Here is a 25,523-nt window from a genome sequence, read left to right on the forward strand (position 1 = left end):
ATAACAGAAAAACTGGGACTAAACAATGTCACCACTCCAGAGAAAATAAAAAGTTATATAAAACAAATGAGGGAATAGAAAATCATAGTAATTTACATGGCTCAGGTGCAAAAATGGTTATATAATAATCACAAATATGTAAAAAATAACATTTACTTAATGAAAAACTGGGATATAACTAAATTTGGAAGAGATGATAGTATATGTATTTTTTTCTGGATTTATGCAAATATATATATATTTTGTTGTTGTTGTTGTTTTGTTGTTTTGGAAGGAGGATTAAGAGTTCAATCTTCATCTTCTATAACAATCAGTAGATATTATTAAAAACTGAAAAACAGTTGGGAGTTAGGGGATAGGTGAAATGGGTGAAAGGAGTCAAAAGGTACGAACTCCAGTTATAAAATAAATAAGTCATGGGACTGCAACATACAGCATGGCGACGATAGTTAATGTACAGCATGGTGACTGTATTACACATTTGAAATTGCTAAGAGAGTAGATCTTAAAAGTTCCACACCAGAAGGAAAACTTCTCTATGTATGGTGACGAATGTTAACTAAACTTATTGCAATCATTTCACAATACATATAAATACTGAATCATTGTCTTATACACCTGAAACTAATATAATTTGTATGTCAATTATACATCAATTTTAAGAAAGAATGAAGAAAAAGAAGGATGAACATGTTATTTAGAAACAAGGAGCAATCTACCAAAAGAAGGAGGAAAAGAAGTTACTGACGGAAGGAGGAAAAGAAGTTACTTACAAGATTAGACATCAGGGTAGGGAAAGGTTGGTAGAAGTAAGATAAAGAACCTTTGTTGTAATTTTAAGCCTTATGGTACTATATGAATTTCAAGTATATTCGTGTAATTCTTTTAGAAATATCAATATGTAAATAAATAACAAAGGCAAGTAGGAGAATGAACCAAAAAAAAGACCACTCAAAGTCCCCAACTTACATTTTCTGTTTTTGAAATAATCCAAGCAGAGGCAAGCTAGATAAACACAAGTAAGTGATGCTCTACATGAGATTCCTACACTAGATAAGAGATAGAATAGGTAACCTCTAAATTATTCAATATAAATCTTGGTTTATACACTCATTTCTTTATTTCATATCCTTTTAAGTAGTTGTATATATGATATATAGGTAATTTATAGGAGAATTTGTATTATTTTGTTTCTTTTAAAAGCAACATATATTTTTGTTGGCCTATCAGACTAAGTGCCAATTACATACAATGCCTTGTGCTCTGTACCCTCACAAGAGAAAACAGGTATTATTATCATATATTTATTAATAAGAAAATTGAGTGGCCAATATATTAAGTAACTTGTCCTAAGTCACCCAAATAGTAAATAGTGGAGTCAGAGATCACACCGGTATATGTATGACTCTAAATCCCATCCTCCTACCAGTGCAGTTTCTAATTTCTTAACTTGTTAAATAAATATTTACTGTGTTTTCTGTGTACTAGCACACTATTCTAGATGCTGAAGTTAAAGTGGTAAACAAAGTAGACCAGTCCCTGCCCTTCACAGTAATTACATTCTAATGAGAAAGACAAAAAAAAAATCATCTTATAACTACATATTATAATGTCACGTAACAAATACAAAGACGGTTAAAGAGCTAGGAAAGGGAAGCAGCGGATCTTTTTAGGCAGGTTGATGACAGTGAATCTCTCTAGGAAGTGACCTTTAAGCAGATAGATGTCTGAATAAGGAACCAAGCCATGTGGAGAGCTGGGGGAAAACATGATAGGCAAAGGGAAGAACAAATGGAAAAGCCTTAGGCAGAACTGAATTTTGTTTGCTCAAGGATGAAGGCTAAAATGAAATAAGGAAAGTGAAGATTAGTAGAATATAAAGTTGGAGAAAGGCAGGAGTCAAATCATGTAAAGTCTTAAAGACTATCATAAAAAAATACCTGCTTTTTCTTTTTTGCTTGAAATGGAAGCCACTAGAGGTTTTCAGACAGAGGAATGATCTGATTTGTAATTCTAAAAAATATCTCTGGTTGCAATGTTGAGAATTGACTGAGGCAGGGGTAGAAATAAGATGATCAAATTAGAAAGGTACAGCAAAATTCAAGATCAGCAGCTATCCAATATGATACCTTCTAGCCCCACATGGCTCTTAAGCATTTGAAATGTGGTTCATCTGAATTGAGGTGTACTTTAAGAATAAAATACACACTAGACTTTGAAGACTTTTAGTAGAAAAGAAAAAAGTAAAATACCTCAATAATTGTTTACATTTATTACATGTTGAAATAATATATTGGGTTAAACAACATAATATTAATTTCACTTGTTTTTTTTTATTTTTTAATGTAAGAGCTACAAAATTTTTAATTACAAATATGGTCCCTTAGTATTTCTATTTAATAGTGCAGATCTAGATGGTGACTTAGACTAGAGTTTTAAAGGTGGACGACATAAAAAATATTGGATTTAGGATACATTCTGAAAGTAGAACCTACAAAACTTGGAGGAGTAAATGTGAGGAAGAAAAGAAATCATTTTGATTCTCAAAATTTTAGACTCAGGAACTGGGTAAATTGTAGTGAAATATGCTAAGATGGGGAAGTCTTGGTTTGAATCTTATGTCTGAGCTGCCCTGTTGGATATACCAACAGATATGTCAAGTCATGTTCTCAGCATTCACTAATAGAAGGAGCATCATTTACTAAAAGTATATGTAAATGGTACCCCTGGAGTTATGTAGTATTCAGCCTAAAAAGCCTATCCTACAACCTCATGTCAAGTATTCTCTAAGCAGCATATACTCACCGAATATTGTTGATTAATTGCTAGAACATAGTGCATGTTGATTCATGTATAATGCTAGATTCTGCTGATAAGAACATTTGAGGAAATACAGTAATTAGAAGTTCAAACATTTTAACCTAGGAGCCCACGATTCAAATGGTAGCTCCACGACACTCTAGTATACTTAACCTCTCTATCCCTCAGTTTATTCACTTCTAAAAAGGTAACACCTACATCAAGCTATGAGGATTACACAAGATCATGTATGTAAGGTAATTACATTATACCTGGCACACAGTAAAAGCTTAATAGATTAAGCTATTAATAAATTCATGTGGTAAGAATATGGAATATGTGACAAAGCCATAAAAGACTTTTGGAGAGTTTCATTCTTGTTCTATTTTAATATTGGAATATATAGTATCTTATTGTAGAATTCTCCAAAATTAAAATGTGTTACCTGTAAGTAGTGTTTGGAACGTAGACATCCCTGGCAGGAAATTCCAAAATTTCTCTGGTGGGTCTAACTCTACTGTCAGGGTAAAGCTTCACTTGTAGCAGCTCTGGAGTTAGACAATAATGGGGATTTTCCGGTGCTGGAGAAATGTCTATCTTCAGCTGAGCTGCATATAAAAACATATTATAAAACCAATGTAAACATAATAAAAACTTCATGTTAAAAATATTTTTGGAAGGATTTAGATCCTAGTTTTCCAAAAAGTCTGGGAAGAAACCAAAATTACTATCGTCTCAGACCCCTAAATTAATTCATTTTACCAAGTATCAAACTTAAACAGACAAATAAATTAAAGATAAATTACTGAAACATAAATTTATCTTTATCTTTATCTTTATTAATTTATCTTTACTGAAAAGATAAATTACTGTTTCGGATAAATTACTGAAACAGACAAATACACGTAAACTACTGGATGAATGAATGAGAAGGAAGGAAGAAGCAAAAAACGAAAAAGCAGAGAGAGGAATCTAGCACAAGAATAAGCCGACATTTCAAAGATTAAATATTTGATTTAAACTTGGTAGGCTTCAAAATAATTTTACTCGGGAATGGTCTGCTCTGATCATAATATGAATCTGTTTCTGAATATTTATCATTCAATGTACTTTTTTTTTCCTCCAGAAAATAATTTCAAGCCACGATATTATTCATTCTTCTCATTTCAGTACTCAAATCCTGCATCCAAACTGTTAGACCACATGAGAGTAATGAGATGAAGAAGAAGACTGACAAGCATTGAGCACAAAAAGACAGACGGGCCAGATAACTGAAAAAAAGAATACATAATTACCAACAATACAATATATTAGTGATAACAGTTATAATTATTTCTACTCAAAATTTTAAAATACCTGTAATCGGTCTTAGTCTCCGTAAAACAGAAGATGGTCTTCTCATATCAGCAAGGAATTTGTACAAATCTTCATCACTTAAGCGGTCTCCTTCCTGTTTTTAAAAACAAAGAAAAAAATATTTGATAAAACAAATATAATAGATTGAAAATGAATTTATATTGCCCTTCTTCCTTCAATTTAGTCAGAATGAAAAGTAAAATTAAGTTAATATAATCATGATTAAAAATAAATATAATGACTTATTTCCTTCCTTTAATGCTTTCAAATGTTATTAAGAGTACTGCTATCTATTTTTAAATTTTACATATTTACTTATAGCCTGTTATTTATGTTTATAAGGTATTATGGGACACTCTAAAATATAGAAAATCAATACAAGTTGATGAAAAGAAGAAAAAAAGAATATACACATAAAACAAACGTGTGTGTCACACAAATACATACACATATATATGGCAGTCTTATAAATTTGTTACATTTGAGTTTCTATTTGTCTTTTCAATTTTTTATCACCAAATTTCTCAAATGCACAATATACAGCCTTGGCTGAATTTGAAAAAGAAAAGATGTAACAACAAAAAACTACTCTTAAAGAAAAGGACAATTATCTTGATACTAAGTCCAGAAAGACAACTCTGAAAAGACCCCAATCAATGGGAAAAGAGACAGACAAAACTAAACAATGTCTAATACAAAAATTTCAATTAATAATTTCAATAATGTAATATTTTTTCTTATAATTAAAATAGGTAGGGATTGACTTTACTTTTATCCGTCACTTTTTAGATTTTATTAATCCAATCCTCCTGCATTTGATATCTTACTGTTTTTAATGCATAGTTTATATATTGTCTTTTTATCTTATTTGGTAATTAATATATTTAAGGCTACTTTATTATTGTGAGCTCGCCCTTAGCCATATCCCATTTATTCACTGTTGTACTCTAGAGTATGTACTTGGTCTTTTATCCCAGTATCTAGAAAAGTGATTTTTAATTTCTAAGGGGTTGGAGAGTTTTGTTAATACTTTTACAGTTTTTAGTTTTGCTGAATTATGGTTTGCTAAGTTTATGAGGATTTTTTCAGTGACCTAATATATGATTATTATAAAAGTTCCATCAGTTGCTAAACAGTATATTCTCTCCTTGAGTATAGAATATAGATCTTTAAATGATCCTTATTTATAATACATTCAGATTATCTCTAGACTTAATTATTTCTGTGTACTTAACCTGTTCAATTGATTTTATTATTGGCCTCTATTCTTTACTCCATTGGTTTCTATGCCTTTTGTTAGGTAGGGCATAATTCTCTCCCCAAGGCTTGACCATGTAACTTGTTTCCACCAGTAAGCAAACATGATGCAGAAACTTGGAAAACATTTGCACAAGTGAGCTTGTCCTCTCTTGAAGTTCTGCTCCTGCTATCAGAACACAACCAACCTACCCTGCTTCAGGATAAGAGTAGAAGTTGAGAGACATGGCAGAGGTCTGAGTCATTTCAGTCTTCCCAGATGTCAGTCAGTCTAAATCAGCTGACCCCACTTAACCTCCAAACATGTGAAAGAGCCTAGCTGACACTCCCTTCTCCACACTGCATGTTTACTGTTATGTACTCCTGAAGCAATAGATAATTTACATACCTTTTAACAAATAGAACAAATGTCCTTATAACTAATGTGTAGGCTTGATTTTGTTTTTAAATCTCTATGTATTTCTAATAATTTTAGCTTGGCACATTTCAAATCTGTACATAAACATTGATTACTATACTCCAATTGTGGATAGTGTTCTCTCATCAATTAAAAAAAAAACTGCCTTCTGTATCTCAGTTAGGAAAAACTTGTGTCCTGACTTTTACTTTATTAAAATCGTAATCACAGCTTTTTACTTAATTTATATTTGCCTTATGTATAATACTCTAGCTATTTAAAAATACTTCTAAAAATTACACATGCTAAGTTAAAAAAAATTACAGAACTGTACAAAGTGTAATTTCTTTCTATTGCTCCATGTCTCCAGCAATCATTCACTTTCAAGTTTTTACAATCACTTTGTGATAGTTTCTAGTTACCAGCCTCTAGTACATAGTAAATGCTCAAAAAGTATTTGTTGAATAATGCGTAGGTGGATGGATTGATACTCAGTACATTATGAATGCTCAAAATATATTTGTTGAATAAATAGGTGGGTGGGTGGGTGGATGACTGGTTCATTTAAGTTTACAATACCAGTTCAATGATAAAGCAGCTCAAGAAATGAAAAAAAGAGCTCTGGAAATATCGGCAGGAGTGATGTAGTAGCTAAAGAAATACAAAAAAAAGTGAAATATCATAGCTGCAAGACTGTCACTGTATTGGGTAAATCTACTGCCATTTCCATAGCTATACCTGGCCTATCACCTCAGCCAAGCAAAACTGTGGCCTTTTCTAGACTCTTGTATTACTGTCCACAATAAAAAAAGACCCTTAACACTTCAGATACTTCTCACCTGCTTTATTTTCCATCTGAGTCTCTCAGAGCATCTGCTTATGAATGCTACTGATATATAACCGTGAAAGGGACTTCAAGTAGACTGCTGCCAATTCATGGCACGTCCTGTCCTAAAATTTTACCCTATCAAGTTATAAGGTGTCAACAGGCCAGGATTTCCTCCTTGTAGAGTAACTTCTAATATACACGCATGGTATCCTTTTCCAGTTTGTCGAGTTAATACAAATTTTCTCCCATTCTTACATGGTTCTATTCAACTGACTACATAAGACAAAGGCTTTCCAAATTTTCTGAGCTTGATTTATAGTATAAAATTTATTTTACATAAAAATCCAGTATGCATATATACACAGTCATACACTCACAAAAAAATTGGGGGGAAAAATGCTCACTGAAGCAATATTAGACCTCATTATGTGCAATGCACTATTATATTTCTAGTCTACTGTGTTATTTTTTTAAGCTGGGTGTTATCTACTAAATTTCCATTCCCATTCATGGATCATGACCAGCAGCATTTGAAAAATACTGACTTGACTCATGATTTGAAGTGTAGGGAACATACTTGCAAAGAATATCTTTAAGAATTTCTTGGACCTATAAATTCACCTGTAAAAACAATGGCATTTTAGCACAGAAATGTACTACTAGGACCTGAAAGTTCTAGTCCATATTCTATGGGTATGATGGATTAGATAAAAAAAAAAACAAACTTGGGTACGAAGGACAGATGTAACCACACAACTCTAAGAAGATTCATAGCCATCAACGTTAAAGAAAAGTTAAAATATTACAATTAAGAAATAGGATATAGATGTGGAGGATTGATTTTGATGCATAAATGTCAACATTTAAATAAACACAATGATAAAACAACCAGTAAAATATAACTTACTTTTATGTTTTTTATTATTTTTGTTTTTATTGTTTTTTTTAATTTCTTGAAATCACAATTATTACATGTACATGTACTATATGTGCATGTACAATTACGATTTTTTTTAAACCAAAAGAAATTTATGTACAAATAGCCCCCTAGAATTTCTACATGACAGAACAATACCTGCTTAAAAAAATTGGTCACTGTGAGCGTAGCAGGTCGAAAGCTGGTCAAGTTACAAGCATCATCTCCACTTGTTGTCCTTTCAAGTGATCGTCTACCAACAATACTAGAATTCCTCCTCTCCGACCAAGACCCTTTTCGTTCTAGTAAGGAAAAAAAAAGGAGATATTCATTTTTATAATATTTAAAATTTGTTTTAAAGCAGCTTTACAAACAGAAAAAACTCAACTGAGGCTGAAAATTATCCATTCAGCATATTAATTACAGTAGAAAAATTTCACTCCCAGAGAGTTCAGTAAAGCACTACCTAACATCTTCTAGTTCTCTTTTAAAACCTTCTCCAGTGTGAAATAAGTCTATATCACACAAAGATTACGCATATGACCAAAGATGAGCTATGAAGAGCAGCTATAACGGACCATGTATTTACTAGGAAATATTAAACACAATGTTGAATATTTAGCACTTCTCTAGCGAATTCTTCTAAATATTCTCAGTCTTAGCACTTGAGTTTGAAACAGAATCTTAAGATAACTTGCATTCAAATTCTTTAAAGATAACCCTACTATTCAAAACCAATAGAACTACGCAGAAGATAAAAAAGGAAATAGAAGAGTTAAACAAAATTATAAACAAACTAGACCTAACAGACATCTGTAATACACTGCACTAAGCAAAAGCAGAAGACATATTTTTCTCAAGCACACGCAGGACATTCTCCAAGACGGATTAATATATGAGGTGTGATCAAACAATATGGTGAATATTTAAATTAAAAAAAATTATTACAGTAAAAGACACATTGCCATTAATCCCCCTCAAAATATTCCCACTCATTTCGAACACACTTATCCCATCCTTCTTGCCACTTTCTGAAGCAGTTCTGGAAGTCCTCTTTTGGGAGTGTTTTTAGTTGTGCAGTCGTGGCCACCTCGATGTCCTGAATCATTTTGACTTTGGGGAAAAGTCAGAAGTCACATGTTGTCAGATTTGGTGAATAAGGTGGATGAAGACACACCCTGATGTTTTTATTTGACAGAAATTGCCATATACCAGAAGCGATGTGTGACACAGAGCGTTGTCATGACGGCAGATGATTTACGGCACACTTTAAAACACACCTTCTCTCAACCGTAACTCACATCCAACTGACTGCACTGAATACGTTGACACTTGTCACACACTGTTACTAATGTTCCACACGCCACTTCCCATATTGAAGATCCCTGCTTTTCTGTTGGATGGCACTCCGCAGCAGCATTCACTGTATTTTCTGATCACAATGGAAAGGTTCCAAGTCACACATTGCTTCTGGTATGGAAATTTCTGTCACATAAAAACATTATGGTGTGTCCTCATCCACCTTATTCACCGATCTGGCACTGTGAGACTTCTGGCTCTTCCCCAAAGTCAAAATGACCATGAAAGGAAAATGTTTTGAATCGATTCAGGACATTAAGGCAGCCACGACAGCGCAAATAAAGACACTCCCGAAAGAGGACTTCCAGAACTGCTATAGAAAGTGGCAAGAACAATAGGATAAGTGCGTTCAAAGTGAGGGGGAGTATTTTGAGGGGAATTAATGGCAATGTGTCTTTTACTGTAATATTTTTTTATTTAAACATTCACTGTATTTTTTGATCACACCTCGTATAGGCATGCATACGTCACTTGATTGCACATTGCATATATTACATTTTTCACATATTGAAGGTTTGTGGCAACCCTGCATTGAGCAAGTCTACTGGTGCCATTTTTCCAACAGCATTTGCTCACTTCGTGTATTGTGTCATTTTGGTAATTCTCACAATATTTCAAACTTTTTCACTGTTATATTTGTTGTGATCTGTGATCAGTGATCATTAATGTTACTATTGTAATTGTTTTGGGGCACCACAAACCATGCCAATATAAGACAGCAAACGTAATTAATAATGTTGTGTGTTCTGACTGCTCCAACGACCAGTTGCTCCCTCATGGCTCTCTTCTCCTCATCCTCCCTATTCCCTGAGACACGACAATATCGAAATTGGGCCAATTAATAACCCTACAATGGCCTCTAAGTGTTCAAGTAAAAGGAAGAGTCATATATCTTTCACTTTAAATCAAAAGTTAGAAATGATTAAGCTTAGTGACGAAGGCAAGTAGAAAGCTGACAGAGGCTGAAAGCTAGGTCTCTTGCACCAAACAGCCAAGTTGTGAATGCAAATGAAAAATTCTTGAAGGAAATTAAAAGAGCTACTCCAGTGAACATACAAAAGATAAGAAAGCGAAACAGCCTTATTGTTGATATGGAGAAAGTTTTAGTAATCTAGATAAAAGATCAAACCAGCCATAACATTCCCTTAAGCCAAAACCTAATCCAGAGCAAGGCCCTAACTATTTTCAATTACATGAAGCCTGAGAGAGTTGAGGAAGTTGCAAAAGCATAGCTTGAAGCTAGCAGAAGTTGGTTCATAGGTTTAAGGAAAGAAGCCATAACATAACAGTGCAAGGTGAAGCAGCAAGTGCTGATGCAGAAGCTACAGCAAGTTATCCAGAAGATCTAACTAAGATAATTAATGAGGGTGATACACTAACAACAGATTTTCAGTGTAGACAAAACAGCCTTATGGAAGAAGATACCATCTAGGACTTTCATAGCTAGAGAAGATAAGTCAATGCCTAGCTAAAGATAGCATAATTTTTAATCTTTAGAGCCCTTAGGCCTATGCTCTATAAATGGAATAACAAAGCTTAGATAGCACATCTGCTTACAACATGGTTCACTGAACACTTTAAGCTCACTGTTAAGACCTATTGCTCAGGAAAAAAAGATTCCTTTCAAAATATTACTGGTCGTTGACAATGCACCTGGTCACCCAAGAGTTCTGACGGAGAACTACAGTGAAATTAACGTTGTTTTCATGCCTGCAAACAACACCTGTTCTTCTGCCCATGGCTCAAGGGGCAATTTTGACTTTCAAATCTTATTATTTAATAAGAAATACATTTCATAAGGCTATAGCTGCCATGGTTAGTGATTCCTCTGATGAATCTGGGTGAAGTAAATTGAAAACCTTCTGGAAATGATTCACTGTTTAGATGCCATTAAGAACATTAATGATTCATGGGAAAAGGTCAAAATATCAATATTCACAGGATTTTAGAAATGTTGATTTCAACTCTCAAGAATGACTTTGAGCAGGTGAAGACTTAAATGGAGGAAGTAACTGCAGATGTGGTGGAAATAGCAAGATAACTCCAACAAGAAGTGGAACCTGAAGATGTGACTGTATTGCCACAATCTCATGACAAAATTTTCACAGATGAAAGGTTGCTTCTTATGGATGAGCAAAGAAAGTAGTTTCTTGAGATAGAATCTACTGCTGATGAAGGTGCTATGAAGATTGCAGAAATGATAACAAAGGATTTAGAATATTACATAAACTTAAATGATAAAGCAGTGGCAGTGTTTGAAAGCATTGATTCCAGTTTTGAAAGAAGTTCTACTGTGGGTAAAACGCTATCAAACAGCTCGCATGCTACAGAGAAATCATCCGTGAAAGGAAAGGTTAATTGATGCGCCAAATTTCCTTGCTGTCTTATTTTTAAGAAATTGCCACAGCCACCCCAGTCTTCAGCAACCACCATCCTGATCAATCAGTAGCCATCAACACTTGAGGCAAGACCCTCCACCAGCAAAAGACTAGGACTCACTGAAGGCTCAGATGATGGTTAGCATTTTTTAGCGATAAAGTATTTTTTAATTAAGGTATGTACTTTATTAAAGACATAATACTATTGCACACTTAATACAATACAGTACACTGTAAACATAACTTTTGTATGCATGGGAAACCAAAAAAATTGTGTGACTTGCTTTATTTATTGTGATATTTGTAGTAATCTAAAACCGAACCTGAAAGATCTCTGAGGTGTGCCTGTACTAACCACAAAACAAAATAAAATGAATTCAAAAAAACTGAAATCATATAAACTGTGTTCTACAAGTACAGTGAAATTAAACGATAAATCAATTAACAGAAGAAAATTTGGGAACTTCATAAACGTGAAAATTAAACAACCAATGGGTCACAAAGGAAACAACAAGGGAAATTAGAAAATATTTAAGGTGTATAAAAATGAAAACACAACACCCCAAAATACATAGAATATCACTGAAGCAATGCTCAGAGGGAAACTTATAGCTATAAATGCTTACATTAAAAAAAGAAGACATCTCAAATCAGTAACTTAACCTTATATCTTAACTAGAAAAGGAAAACTAAACCCAAAGCAATCATCAGAAAGAACACACACCAAAAAAAAGACAACAGCTAAGTGGAAATAAATGAAATAGAAACCAGAAAAACAACAGGAAAAAAATTAACAAAAGCAAAAACTGGTTCTTAAAACGATAAAATTTTTAAAACTTTAGCAAAACTGATGAAGAAAAAAATAAAAAAGATTCAAGTTACTAAAATCAGGAAAGAAAAGGGGAACATCACTACAGACTGTGGAGAGAAAAAGAATTAAATTGCAATACTATGACTAACTGTAGGTCAACAGTTAGATAACAATTAGATAATTTACATAAAATGAACAAATTTCTAGAAAGATACACATTACTACAAATGACTCAAGATGAAAGAGAAAATGTGACTAGATCTAAAATAAGAGATCTAATCAGTAATGAAAAAACTTACCATAAGAAAAAAAAAAACAACCCAAGACAGCTCTACTAGTGAATTCTTCTAAACTTTCAAAGTAGAATAAATACCAGTCCTTCACAAGCTCTTTCAGAAAACAGAAGGAACAATTCACAACTCATTTTATGAGGCCAGTATTACCCTGATACCAAAACTATACAGAGACATCAAAGAAAGAAAACTACAGACCAATATCTCTTATGAATAAAGAAAAAATACTAAATAAATACTAGGAAACAGACTCTAACAACACATAGAAAAAGATTATATACCATGACTAAGTGGGACTTATCCCAGAAATGTAAGATTAGTTTAACATCCAAACAATCAATTAATGTAATACACCATACTAAAAGAATATGCAAAAATCATACAAATCATCTAAATAGAGGCAGAGAAAGCATTTGATAAAAGCCAATACCCTTTCATAATAAAAACACTAAAAAAGTTAGGAATAAAAGGGAAGTTCCTCACCCTACTAAATTACATCTATGAAAAACCTACAGCAAACATCACACTTGGTGAAACAAAGACTGAATATATGCCCCCTAAGGTCAAGAACAAGACAAGGATATCCACTCTTGCCACTTCTATTTAATATTTTACAGGAGGTTCCAGTCAAGAAAATTAGAAAACAAATAAAAGATATCTAGATCCCAAAGGTACAAAGTAAATCTATTGGGGTGGCCGGTTGGCTCAGTTGGTTAGAGTGCGAGCTCTTAATAACAGGGTTGCCGGTTCGATTCCTACATGGGCCAGTGAGCTGCGCCCTCCACAACTAGATTGAAGACAACAAGCTGCCGCTGAGCTTCCAGAGGGGTGGCCGGATTGCTCAGTTGGTTAGAGCGTGAGCTCTCAAGCCGGTTCAATTCCCGCATGGGATGCAACTAATCCCGCATGGGATGCAATCTGCAACTAAGATTGAAAACGGCTACTGGACTTGGAGCTGAGCTGCACCCTCCACAACTAGACTGAAGGACAACGACTTGACTTGGAGCTGATGGGTCCTGGAAAAACAGACTGTTCCCCAATATTCCCCAATAAAAATTAAAAAAAAAAAAAGTAAACCTATTTTATTTGCAGATGAATTTGCAGATTCTAAAGAATCCAGCAAATAAAACCAATTGGAATTAATAAACATGTTCAAAAGGTTTCAAAGTACAAGATCAATATTTAAGAGTCAATTGCATTTTTGTACACTAGAAATGAACTGAAAATGAAATTAAGAAAACAATTCCATTTAAAATAGCATCAAAAACCGATAAAATACTTGGGTATACATTTAACAAGAGAAAGGCAAGACTCGTGCACTGAAAATTATAAACCATTGTTGAAAAAAATTTAAGCTCTAAATAAATGAAAAAACATTCCTTGTTCACAGAATGGAAGACAATATCGTTAAGAGGGCTTCCCAAATTTATCTACAAATTCAATGCAATTCCTTTCAAAATTCCAGCGGCCTTTGTACAGAAATTGACAGCTGATCCTAAACTTCATGTGAAAATATAAGGGATTCCAAGTAGTCAAAACAATTTTGGACAAAAAAGGACAAAAAAAAAAAAAAAAGGACAAAAATGTTGGAGGACCCACTTTTCCCAATTTCAAAACTTACTGCAAAGCTCAAATAACAAAGACAGTAATAATAGCAGCATAAACTTAGACACATATATAAATCAGTGGAATAGAATTGAGAGTCCAAATAAACCCATATATCTATAATTAACTGATTTTCAAGAGGAATGCCAAGACCACTCAATGGGAAAGAATACTTTTTTCAACATATGGTATTGGAACAACTAGATATATTCATAAAAAGAATGAAGTTGGATCCTTACCTCTCGCCATGTACAAAAATTAACTGAAAATGGATTATACCTAAATATAAGATCTATAACTATAAAACTCTTAGACAAAACCATACAAGTAAATCTTCCTTCATCTTGGGTTAGGTAATGCTTTCTTGGATGTAACACTAAAAGCACAACTAACAAAAGAAAAAACAGATAAATTGAAGTTTATCAAAATTTAAAACTTATGTGCTGCAAACAATATCATCAAGATGGTAGAAGTACAACCCACAAATTGGGAGAAAATATTTGCAAATCCTTTCTTAGATAGTGAATTTGTACCCAGAACATATAAAGAACTCTTTCAACTCAATGATAAGAATATGAAAAAGCCACTTAAATGAGCATCAAATGAATAAGATTTTTTAAAAAGCCATTAAAAAATGGGCAAAGAATATGACTATATGTTTCTCCAACGAAGATGTACAAATAGCCAACTTACACAAAATGATACTCCATATCATTAGCTATCAGGAAAAGGCAAATCCAAACCATGGTAAAATACCACTTCACCTGCACTAGGATAGCTGTAATCTAAAGACAGATAACAAAAGAGTTGGCAAAGATAGGGAGAAATTGGAAACTTCATACAGGGTTAGTGGGATTTTTAAATGGTGCAGCACATTGGAAAACAGTCTGTTAATTCTTCTAAAGGTTAAACATAGAATTATATGACCCAGTAATTTCATTTGTAGCTATATACCCAAGAGAAATGAAACATATGCTCACACAAAATTTTGTACCTGAATGTTCACTGCAGCATTATTCAAAATACCCATCAACTGATGAATGGATAAATAAAATGAGGTATATTCATACAGTAGACTATTATTTGGCAAAAAAAAGAAAATATTGGTACATGCTACAACATGGATAAACCATGAAAACAATGTGCTAAGTGAAAGAAGCTAATCATAAGAGACTACACATTGTATAATTCTATCGATACGAAATTTCTGGCACGGGCAAATCTATACAGACTAAGAAGATTAGAGGTTGTTTAGGGTTGGGTTTAGGGATTGGGGGAGAATGGAAAGTAACTACTAATGACTATGAAAGTGTTCCACAATTAGATTGTGATGACAGTTGCAGAACCTTGTGACTACACCAAAACATGATGTAAATTACATCTCAATAAAGCTGCTGAAGAAAAAACAAGGCAAAAAAAGAAAACCCTTTTTATGTCTCATTACATTGCAAAGTCTACAAATAAAACAAGACTATAAGAAAAAAGAAAAAAATTATACATTTAGAAATATTTCATAAAATCACTCTTACCTCCAGTGCTTATTTCTACCTCTGTAGAATCTCTTTCCAAACTCCCAGCACTGCTAACAATATTCATTAAATGGATTGCAGTCCAAGCAAAGGGCATACGATATTTCCCAAGTCTTTGGCAAAACTGATCAGCTTGACTTTTCAGCTTCTCCAATTTTTCCTTATTCTGCAAAACAAAACTTTATACATTATATGATTATGCTCAAAAAAGATGAATTAAAGGCTATTTCATAATAAATAGGTTAAGAAGTCTCAGTTCTCAGCAAAGATGGAAAAACAATCTGTACCTTTCAGAGGTCAATTAACAGTGTGCTATCTTAACCACTGAACAACCTCAACCTGCTCTATAAATGTATGTATAGAGTAAATCTTTGAAATTTTTGTGATTATCTCATCTTTAGAAAAAAGAAAAGAAAGCAAATGTCAAACACGTTTATGTATTGCAAGTATTACTTTATGAAAGGAAACATAACCACGTTCTAGACAGCAATTGCAAACTACAAAATATTCTAAGTTATGACTTGTTAAATTTTATTATTCTAAAAAAGATGGAAGCAGTTGTACCAAATTGAAATAATCCATAACTTAGGGCAATCATGAGATGGGAGTGAGAGTCAAAAATAGGCCAATAATAAGCCCAGAGTTGTAATAAATGAAGAAAAAGAAAAAAGAAGTATTACAAAAGGACTAAACCCTGGAAAAAAATTAATGGTATAAACAGTATGTGCCTATAAGACATCCTAAGTCTGGCTCAACTTTTATTTTAGGCTATTCCTGAAACAAACACTAAAGTGGCCTGCAATAGCCAATCAATGGTTCAACAGTGAAAACCTATACCAAATATATTATTTACTCTTTCCATACAGTATGTTGATGAGGTATACTCTAATGAAAGTGTTCTACTTTAGGACTTAGGGCTGGGAAAAGACGGAAGGCTAGCTAAATGGTAGTACTGTTTACTGCTATATCTACTTCAAAATAGGTTCTTCTTGGGGCGCCCAATGGCTCAGTTGGTTAGAGCGCGAGCTCTGAACGACAGGGTTGCCGGTTCGATTCCCACATAGGCCCAGTGAGCTGTGCCCTCCAAAACTAGACTGAAGACATCGAGCTGCTTCTGAGCTTCCGGAGGGGCAGCCAGATGGCTCAGTTGGTTAGAGCGCGACCTCTCAACAACAGGGTTGCCGGTTTAATTCCCGAATGGAATGGAGGGCTGCGTCCTCTGCAACTAAAGACTGAAAAAGGCGACTGGACTTGGAGTTGAGCTGCCCTGGAGAAATACACTGTTGCCCAATGTTCCCCAATAAAAATAAAAAATAAAAAAAACAAGAACAAAAAAACAACAACAAAAAATAGGTTTTTCCTGTAAGAGCCTAGCTAGAGTGTATTAATTTTATCTGCTTATGCAAATATGTAAGAGAAGAGTGGAATAAGCTGTTATTATACCTGTGAGCTCCATATAACAGAAAATTTAATTTGAAATATGACAACCTGAGAAAGCCAGAATACTTTAACCCTGATTTCAACCAGATAGCCAGCGATCAGAGAAGAATATGTGCTCAGATCTATCTACCTGCAGTAGCAGAAAAGGCTTAGTTCTTGTTCTGATTCTCAGAAAATTAGAAAGCAAATTATTTTTTAGATTTTGGTGACTTGTCTAATACTGCTCGAGCATACCTTTCCTGGCTATTCCAAGTAATAAATCATGTGTTCAAAGATCCAGTATCACCTGCAATTCTTGTAGCTAACTTAGGGTACCTGGAATTTAGTACATATTGTTGATCATTTTGCTTTATAAGTTTATTCAAAGTCTAGAAATTAGTCACTTGATGGCAACACAGAGATTGTATTTTCTATTTTTACCATATTCTTTAATTATCTGCAGCTAGGGAGAAGCCTAGAATACTTGTTTTGCTAAGAAAAGTTCCATCAATATCACTATTTTGTAAATACAGGAAAAATGTAATTATTTAGAAATTAAACTGAATTAACTTACTTCTCTCCAAGAAAAAAAAATTTAAAGAATGAATTAGTTTGGGGTGAGGGAGAGTTTAAAGAATAACACAGCATATGACACAAGCTAGGTGACAAAGGAAATAAAGAAGAAAGTTAGAAAGTGATTAGGCCAATGAAAAAATGAATTAGTAGCAAAATCTTTAATATGCTTTGTATATAATTCTCCCAAATTACAATTTGGGAGATGAGAGGTTATTCAGGGTTGGGTTTAGGGATTTGGGAAGACTGGGGAGTGACTGCTAATGAATAGAAAAGTGGGGGAAATGAGAGGCATGACATTCTACCTTGGTGGCATCTGCTTCTTTGAAAATCATATATGGTTCTGCACACTCTCCAATGTCTCCTTGTTGTAGGACTTTTTCTAGCTGTCAAAGGCAAAACAGTAAAGATCAATTAAGCTTTAAAAAAGCAATCAGCCTGGAACGCAAGGACAATTCAACATAAAAATGAATCAATGAAATACATGTTAACTGAATGACTCAAAAAAAAGCAAACACTTGATCATCTCAATTAACACAAAAAAGCACTGGACAAAATTCAATAATAGAAGCACTCAATAAACTAGGAATAGAAGAAAGCTACCTCAACATAATACAGGCCATATATGAAAAGCCCACAGCTAACATCATATTCACTGAAAGAGTAAAAACTTCTTCTAAATGGTCAGGAAAAAGATAAAGATGCTCACTTTTCCCAATTCTATTCAACATAGTACTGGAAATCTGAACCATAGCAATTAAGCAAGAAAAAGAAATAAAACACATCCAAATTAAAAAGAAAGAAGTAAAGTTGTATCTGTTCAGAAACATGGTATTTATATACAAAACCTTAATATTCCACAAAAAAACCCTTTAGAACTAATAAATGAATTCAACAAAGTTGCAGGATACAAAGCATGTAAAAATCAGTATACACTAACAATGAGCAATTCGAAAAGGAAATTAAGAAAACAATTCCACGTGCAATAATATCAAAAGGAATAAAATACTGAGAAATTCACTTAACCAAGTAGGTGAAAAATTTATATTCTGAAAACTATAAAAAAGTTAAAAATATGAAAGAAAACACCAACAAAAAATGGAAAGACACCCTATATTCATAGATTGGAAGAGTTAACATAGTTAAGATGTCAGTACTATCCAACCTATAGATTTAATGTAATCCCTATCAAAATCCCTTTTTTTTTTTTGCAGAAATAGAAAATTCATCCTAAAATTCGTATGGAATCATAAAGAATCTTGAACAGTCAAACAAACTTTTTAAAAAAACTGAACACAGTTGAAAGACTCATACCTCCTGATTTCAAAGTGTAACACAAAGCTACAATAATCAAAACAGTGTGGTACTGGCAAAAAGATACATATAGATCAAATGAATAGAATAGAGCCCAGAAATAAACCCTCATATATATAGTTAAATAATTTTCAACAAGGGCGCCAAGCTCAGTCAATAGAGTCTTTTCAACAAATGGTGTTTGAAAAAAAGAAAAATGAATATCCAAATGCAAAAGAATAAAGTTAGACCTGTACCTTATATTATATACAACAATTAACTCAAAATGGATCAAAGACTTAAACATACATCGACAACTATAAACTCTTAGAATAAAAAATAAAGGAAAAGCTTTATGACATTGGATTTGGCAATGTTTTCTTGGATTTGACACCAAAAACGCACAGGCTACAAAAGTTAAAATAGATAAACTGGACTGCATCAAAGTTTAAAACTTTTGGGCATCACAGGACACAATCAACAGGGTGAAAAGGCAACCTATGGAATGAGAGAAATCATAGGAGGTCTGACAATTAAGTTTGTGAACGCGTTGCAACAATATTGCTAATCTTTTTTGGTATCAGAGGGATTACTCGTGAATTTGTACCAACTGGACAGTCAACCAAGTTTACTATTTGGAAGTGCTGAAAAGGCTGCATGAAAAACTTAGACGACCTAAACTTTCGCCAACAATTCATGGCTCTTGCATCACGACAATGCAACAGCTTACACGACACTGTCTGTGAGGGAGTTTTTAGCTAGTAAACAAATAACTGTATTGGAACACCCTCCTTACTCACCTGATCTGGCCCCCAATGACTTCTTTCTTTACCCAAAGATAAAGGAAATATTGAAAGGAAGACATTTAGAAGACATTCAGGACATCAAGGGTAATACGATGACAGCTCTGATGACCTTTCCAGAAAAAGAGTTCTAAAATTGCTTTGAAGCGTGGACTAGGCGCTGGCATTGGTGTATAACTTACCAAGGGGAGAACTTCAAACGTGATCATAGTGATATATAGCAATGAGTTATGTAGCACTTTTTCCAGGATGAGTTCGCGAACTTAATTGTCTAACCTCGTACATACACTTATGTGTGTGTAGATATATATTGTACATAATTGGGATCAGATGGTAGAGAGTTTTATTCCAGATTTTTCACATTACATCACAAATTTTGATTATCATTAAAAATTCTTCAAATTGTGCTTTTAATTGCCATAGTATCCCATCACATGAATGTGCATGATTTATCTCCCTATGTATTTATACTGAATGAACATTTACATTCAACATTCCTTATTCTTAATCCTAAACCTTTCATTCCTATGACAACCAAATCTTGTCACTAAATAATCTAATTTTAAGCAGCTATATTCCAACCATTATCTCTATCTTTCCAGCTCATTCCCTCAAATATATTCTATTGTATGAAAACTCATTATTTTCCCACGTAAAATAACTGTTTACTATAGCTGTCGATTGTATTAATATCTAGAACTTTATTCTTTTTTTTTTAAAATTTTATTTTTTAAATTTATTGGGGTGACAATTGTTAGTAAAATTACATAGATTTCAGATGTGCAATTCTGTATCACATCATCCATAAATTACACTGTGTGTTCACCACCCAGAGTCGGTTCCCCTTCCATCACCATATATTTGATCCCCCTTACCCTCATCTCCCACCCCCCAACCCCTTACCCTCTGGTAACCACTAAATTATGTTCCCCAGATTAATTTTCAAACCCGTGGCCATCCTGTGGTCACCGACTGCCCTCCAATCCCCTCCCCCTCCCCCCCACCCCCACCCCTCCCGCCCATCTAGCAACCCTCAGTTTTTCCTCTTTGTCTCCAAAACTGTTTCTGATTAGTTCATTCACTTATTCTTTTCTTTAGATTCCGCAAATAAGTGAGATCATATGGCACTTATCTTTCTCTGTCTGACTTATTAGAACTTTATTCTTTAAATGAGTTTCTGAAGACCACTGCTACTAACTCTTTGCTTGGTAGGACTGTTCACTGTTTTAACTAGAGTTTATTTTAACCTGAATTCATAGGAATACGTCCACAAATTAGGACATTATTCCTGTGGGTAAATAGGATTCATTTCATGACAATCCCCTTAATAACCTTATTATAAAATTCATTACCTTTTTATGGTAAGTTTATATAAATAAAGATAAAATGATTAAGGAATTCTAGGCTACTCTTAAGTCAAAGTCAGTTTAAGGTAAATTAATCTTTAAGTTACCGTAAACTATGTGGCTTAGTAATATTCAAATTTTAGCATTTATGATCCTTATTTTTAATTGGCTGACAGTCAAATCATAATGCTCAAAACCTCAATGATTTAGATTTTAGTACTGATATCATTTAGGAACTAAGTAAGAAAAATTATAGTATAGTTCCCGGGATGGTTAATTTTATGTCAATCTGGCTAGGCTACAATGCCCAGTTGTTTGATCAAATACCAGATTAGATATTGCTGTTTAACATAGAAAACTTGCCTGAGTTTCCAGTATGCTGTCCTGTGGAATTCAAACTCAAAACTACTACAAAACATCAACTCTTGAATTTCCAGCCTGCCAGCCTGCACTGTAGATTTCAGACTTGCCAGCCCCCACAATCACATGAGTCAATCTCTCTCTCTCTCTCTCTCTCTCTCTCTCTCTCTCTCTCTCTTTATTTCTGTGGAGAACCCTGACGAATGTAACCCCCACTCAAGACACACTTTAATAACACCGATAGTGTATATCCAACATTGTCTTAAGGAATATTAAGATGAAAAAAATAAGGTAAAATCTTCGCCCTTAAAAAGCTTGCAATATTGATAGAGAGACAAGTATACAGACACTACATAAATAAATACATTTAACATTATTCTCACCTTTATTACAAGAAAAACATCTTGAGAAGGATAAGTAATAGAAAAAATTGCTGATCTTGCCAGGGTGGTAATAGCAGCAGGTGGTACATGTGGACGTAACAATCCTTTCATCTGCTCAGAATTAAGGTCAAAATAAAAGTTTTCTGAAATCTAAAAAATACAATCACATATTAAAATTTTAAATCTGTACAATTTTTATAAAAACTCACAAAAAGCATACATACCCAATCTTAAAATATTACAAATATTAAAACATTATACTATATAACATATGGTTTATCACTGACCAATCTTTACATGTCTAAATCAAAGCAAAAGAAATATACAAACAATGTGAGAAATATAATATGATAAACATGCTAAAGAAGTATATCTCAAACTCTTTTGATTAGAAATATAAGCTTAAATGAAGTCTACAAAGAAATTATCATGAGATGAATTGCCCCAAATTAAGTCTTTAAAACATTATAGGAATAATATCTCAGCAGTTTTTCAAAACTTCTAGAGCAGAGTTCCATTGCAAAAAAACCGTAATATGTTGACAACAGAAGTCATTGACAGTACATCAAGTTTCTACTACATCTTAGGCTTAGAACGTTAAATTAAGAAATTTGTATGAGATAGCCTTATGTAAAGTATGATGATAAAACTAAGATCAGTATTTAAGACAGAATATTTAAATTATACATAAATGATCTTTTATCTAGTTAGAATTTGAAAATTATGTCAACAAAAATTCACTGTCATCATCATTCTTATCTTTTATACAGTGCCTAAAATGCTTTTCTTGTATTTATCTTTTCTACATTTTAAATTAAAAGAAAGTTGCCTCTGCTAGCGGCTTTTGGAACTCTTTCAATGACATAAAAACTAGGTATCAACTAAACTATTTCATAGTAAGAAAATATTTAACAAGTCTTAATAAATTTCTATTTTCCTTTTAAAACATCGATGTTTAATAATTCTCAAAAAATCATTATTTATCCTTTAAAACAACTTAAAATCAGGTTTCTGAAACCTCCGATTATGACCAAAACACTACATTTAAATTATACAATCTTACCTTTTTCTTTTCCTTGACATCATATAAAGCCAAACTTGCAAAAATTGGTTCAATTTCTATCTCAAACCTTTAGGATAAAAAAAGACGAAGTAGTTTAAAAATAAGTATCAAATACACAATTGGAGAGAAATTCTCATTCTAAAATAAATTATCTCAATATCTTATACTTTTCTACATCTCTGATACATCGTCTATGGTACTATTCCTTCTTCCCGAAACATACTTTTCTGAGTATATCCTCCACAGTCTATATCAACCATTACCTCCTCTAGGTAATCCATCTTAATTTCTCCAGCTACAAGTAATCTCAAACAGCCTCAAAGCTCACGGCATTTTAAGTCTATTTTGTGGCACTAATCACTTTCTAACATATAATTTGGTTATTTATGTATGAATATGTTAGATTTTAAATAAACTTTGAAAGTAAAGACCCAATGTTTTATTTTTCAGATTATAAATCAATGTAAAAACAAGTTAGAAAATACATAAAAAAATTCAGAATAGGAGCATCCAAAATTCCATCACATGGAGAGAACTATAATTTACAGTTCAATACCCTTCCATCCACACTTTTCTCTATGTATGAATGTACTTATTAAATTGATGACTTTTTTAAACAAGGAATGTCACTGGATACATATTTTGTTGTCTGCTTTTTTTGTTGCCTTTTTTTCTTTGTAATCTGTTTTTAACTTAATATGTTATGGATATAGTTCCATGTCATAAATATTAATCTCATCATCATTTTAAATGCTGGCATAGTAATTTTCATTATATGAATACACAAAATTTTTTTATAACATATGCATAAATTGAGGTGTCTAATTCACTTCCACAAACAATGAGTTACATTTAGTAAACATTCAGTAAACATTTCCTGAACGAAACAGCATGTAATGTGAGGTTAACTAAAACTCTAGAGCCGTGGTTCTCAACCAAGGACAATTTTGGCAATGTCTGGAGATGCTTTGGGTTATTATTAGTGCAGGAGTATTACTGGAGCATTAGAGGCCAGGGATGTGGCTAATCGTTTTACACTGTATAGAAGAATCCCCACATCAAAGAATTAACCAGACAAAAATATCCATCATGATCATTTTTGTATCACGAGAGTAGCAATCAAAGTCCTTGCAGGAGACAAACAATGTATTTTCATTGGGTTAAGAGTTTAATAAAAGGCCCTTGACAAAGATTTGGACAGAATTTAGGGAAAACTACAGAGTGCAGTTCCCTGGGGATAGCAACAGTAGGGAGTCATTACCAAGCCTTGACTAAAGAAGAATGTGGAAGTAGTAACCAAAACTAAGAAAGAATAGCTTATAGAGGACCCTTCACAGAAACTATGACCCTGGGGACAGGAAGGCAACCAATCAACGTGACCTAGCAGGAAATGAGTTAGGGAAAGTAAATACCCCAACCCATCTCCTTCTCTTCTACCCTCTGACTTCCTGCTGATGCCTCTCTTAGCAGAACCCAACCAGAAGACAAAAGAACAGGGATCCACGTGGGTCAGCCTCCACTCTGTATCCTCTGTTAACACTGAATGTTGGTCATTTTGATTTGTCAGTCTTTCTTGACCCACTCCAGTGGGTAAGTGATGTAACACTGGATTTTTAATATGCATCTTTTCCTATGTTTAATAAACATCTGGATATCCTTTTTTGGCCTACTTTTCTATATACTGTTTGACTTTTTTCTCATCATTTTATACTTCTTTGTGTATTCTGGATATGAGCACTTTGTCACGTGTATGTGTTCAAAATACCTTCTCCCTCTGTATAGCAGAGAGAGTGGCAGGGGGGAGAAAGGTAGACAGAAAGATTAAGTGAGGAAGGAGAAAGGGGGAGAAACAGAGACAGGGAGAGACAGACAGAGAGATAAACAGACACAGAGAGAAACATATCGAACTGTCCTGCCAACTTATTGAAAAGATTACTCTTTCCCCACTGTCTATAGTGCCGCTTCTATTGTAAATCAAAAATCCATAAACATGTATGTCTATTTCTAGCTCTATTCCATTGCTCTATTTGTCTAATTGTATACCAATACCAAAGTCTTAATTATGTAGATTCATACTAAGTCTTGATATCTGGTTGTTTTTGTAAAGCTCATCAAAACTGTCTTGCCTCCTTTTAGCCCTGTGCATTTTCATATAAATTTTACATTCAGCTGGAAATAAGCAAAAATGGATCAAAGGTAAGAGAAATGTTTATTGCTAATTCCGAAAATTAATATCCCAATTTGTAATTTAGCACCATAAAATTTCTGTGTAACTTTCTCTATATTCTTGGACAGTATTTAAAGATCTATACCATTGGCATGATGAACAAGTTTGGAAATCTGGAGAAAACAACCTGAAGAAACTAACACAATGCCAGTGTGCTCCACATTAAGAAAGGTTATTAATGCATGAAAAGAATTTTTAAATCAGATACATCATTTGAGTTTTTTTGTTGTTGTTTCAAGAGGCTCTTCAATTATACAGAGGGACTGCCAAGGTTGTGTATATGGTTTTGTTTCACTTTCTCTTTTAAAATGTATATTCCTCATGTATTTAGTCTACAATTTGAGATAGAAACTTCAGGGGAAAAGCATACCATATTACCCCATCCCACCAAACACATGTCTACCTGAGTTTGTCAAGAAATGCTATTTGAGCCACAGATACTCAGTGGTTACTAAACTGTAGGAAAGATATCTTTCTTCACTGTAAGTGCTCATTTATTAAAATGTTGAGAATATACAAAACATCAA

At 33.4% G+C, this 25,523-nt stretch overlaps 1 protein-coding gene across 7 annotated transcripts in view; it reads right to left on the bottom strand.

Annotated features, from left to right (window-relative positions):
• The window catches only part of DOCK7 (dedicator of cytokinesis 7), a 190,860-nt gene that overhangs the window by 127,951 nt on the left and 37,386 nt on the right, over positions 1-25,523 (bottom strand). For all 7 annotated transcript variants that reach the window (XM_033114069.1, XM_033114071.1, XM_033114073.1 and 4 more), the window contains exons 8-14: positions 22,770-22,836; positions 21,707-21,856; positions 17,827-17,907; positions 15,530-15,695; positions 7,714-7,856; positions 4,156-4,249; positions 3,245-3,407 (exon numbers count right to left, since the gene is read on the bottom strand). In XM_033114069.1, coding sequence (XP_032969960.1) covers positions 3,245-3,407; positions 4,156-4,249; positions 7,714-7,856; positions 15,530-15,695; positions 17,827-17,907; positions 21,707-21,856; positions 22,770-22,836 — 864 coding nt within the window. The remainder of the gene's footprint in view (positions 1-3,244; positions 3,408-4,155; positions 4,250-7,713; positions 7,857-15,529; positions 15,696-17,826; positions 17,908-21,706; positions 21,857-22,769; positions 22,837-25,523) is intronic.

This window comes from Rhinolophus ferrumequinum, chromosome 9 (genome assembly GCF_004115265.2).
Source record: "Rhinolophus ferrumequinum isolate MPI-CBG mRhiFer1 chromosome 9, mRhiFer1_v1.p, whole genome shotgun sequence".
Classification (NCBI taxonomy): domain Eukaryota; kingdom Metazoa; phylum Chordata; class Mammalia; order Chiroptera; family Rhinolophidae; genus Rhinolophus; species Rhinolophus ferrumequinum.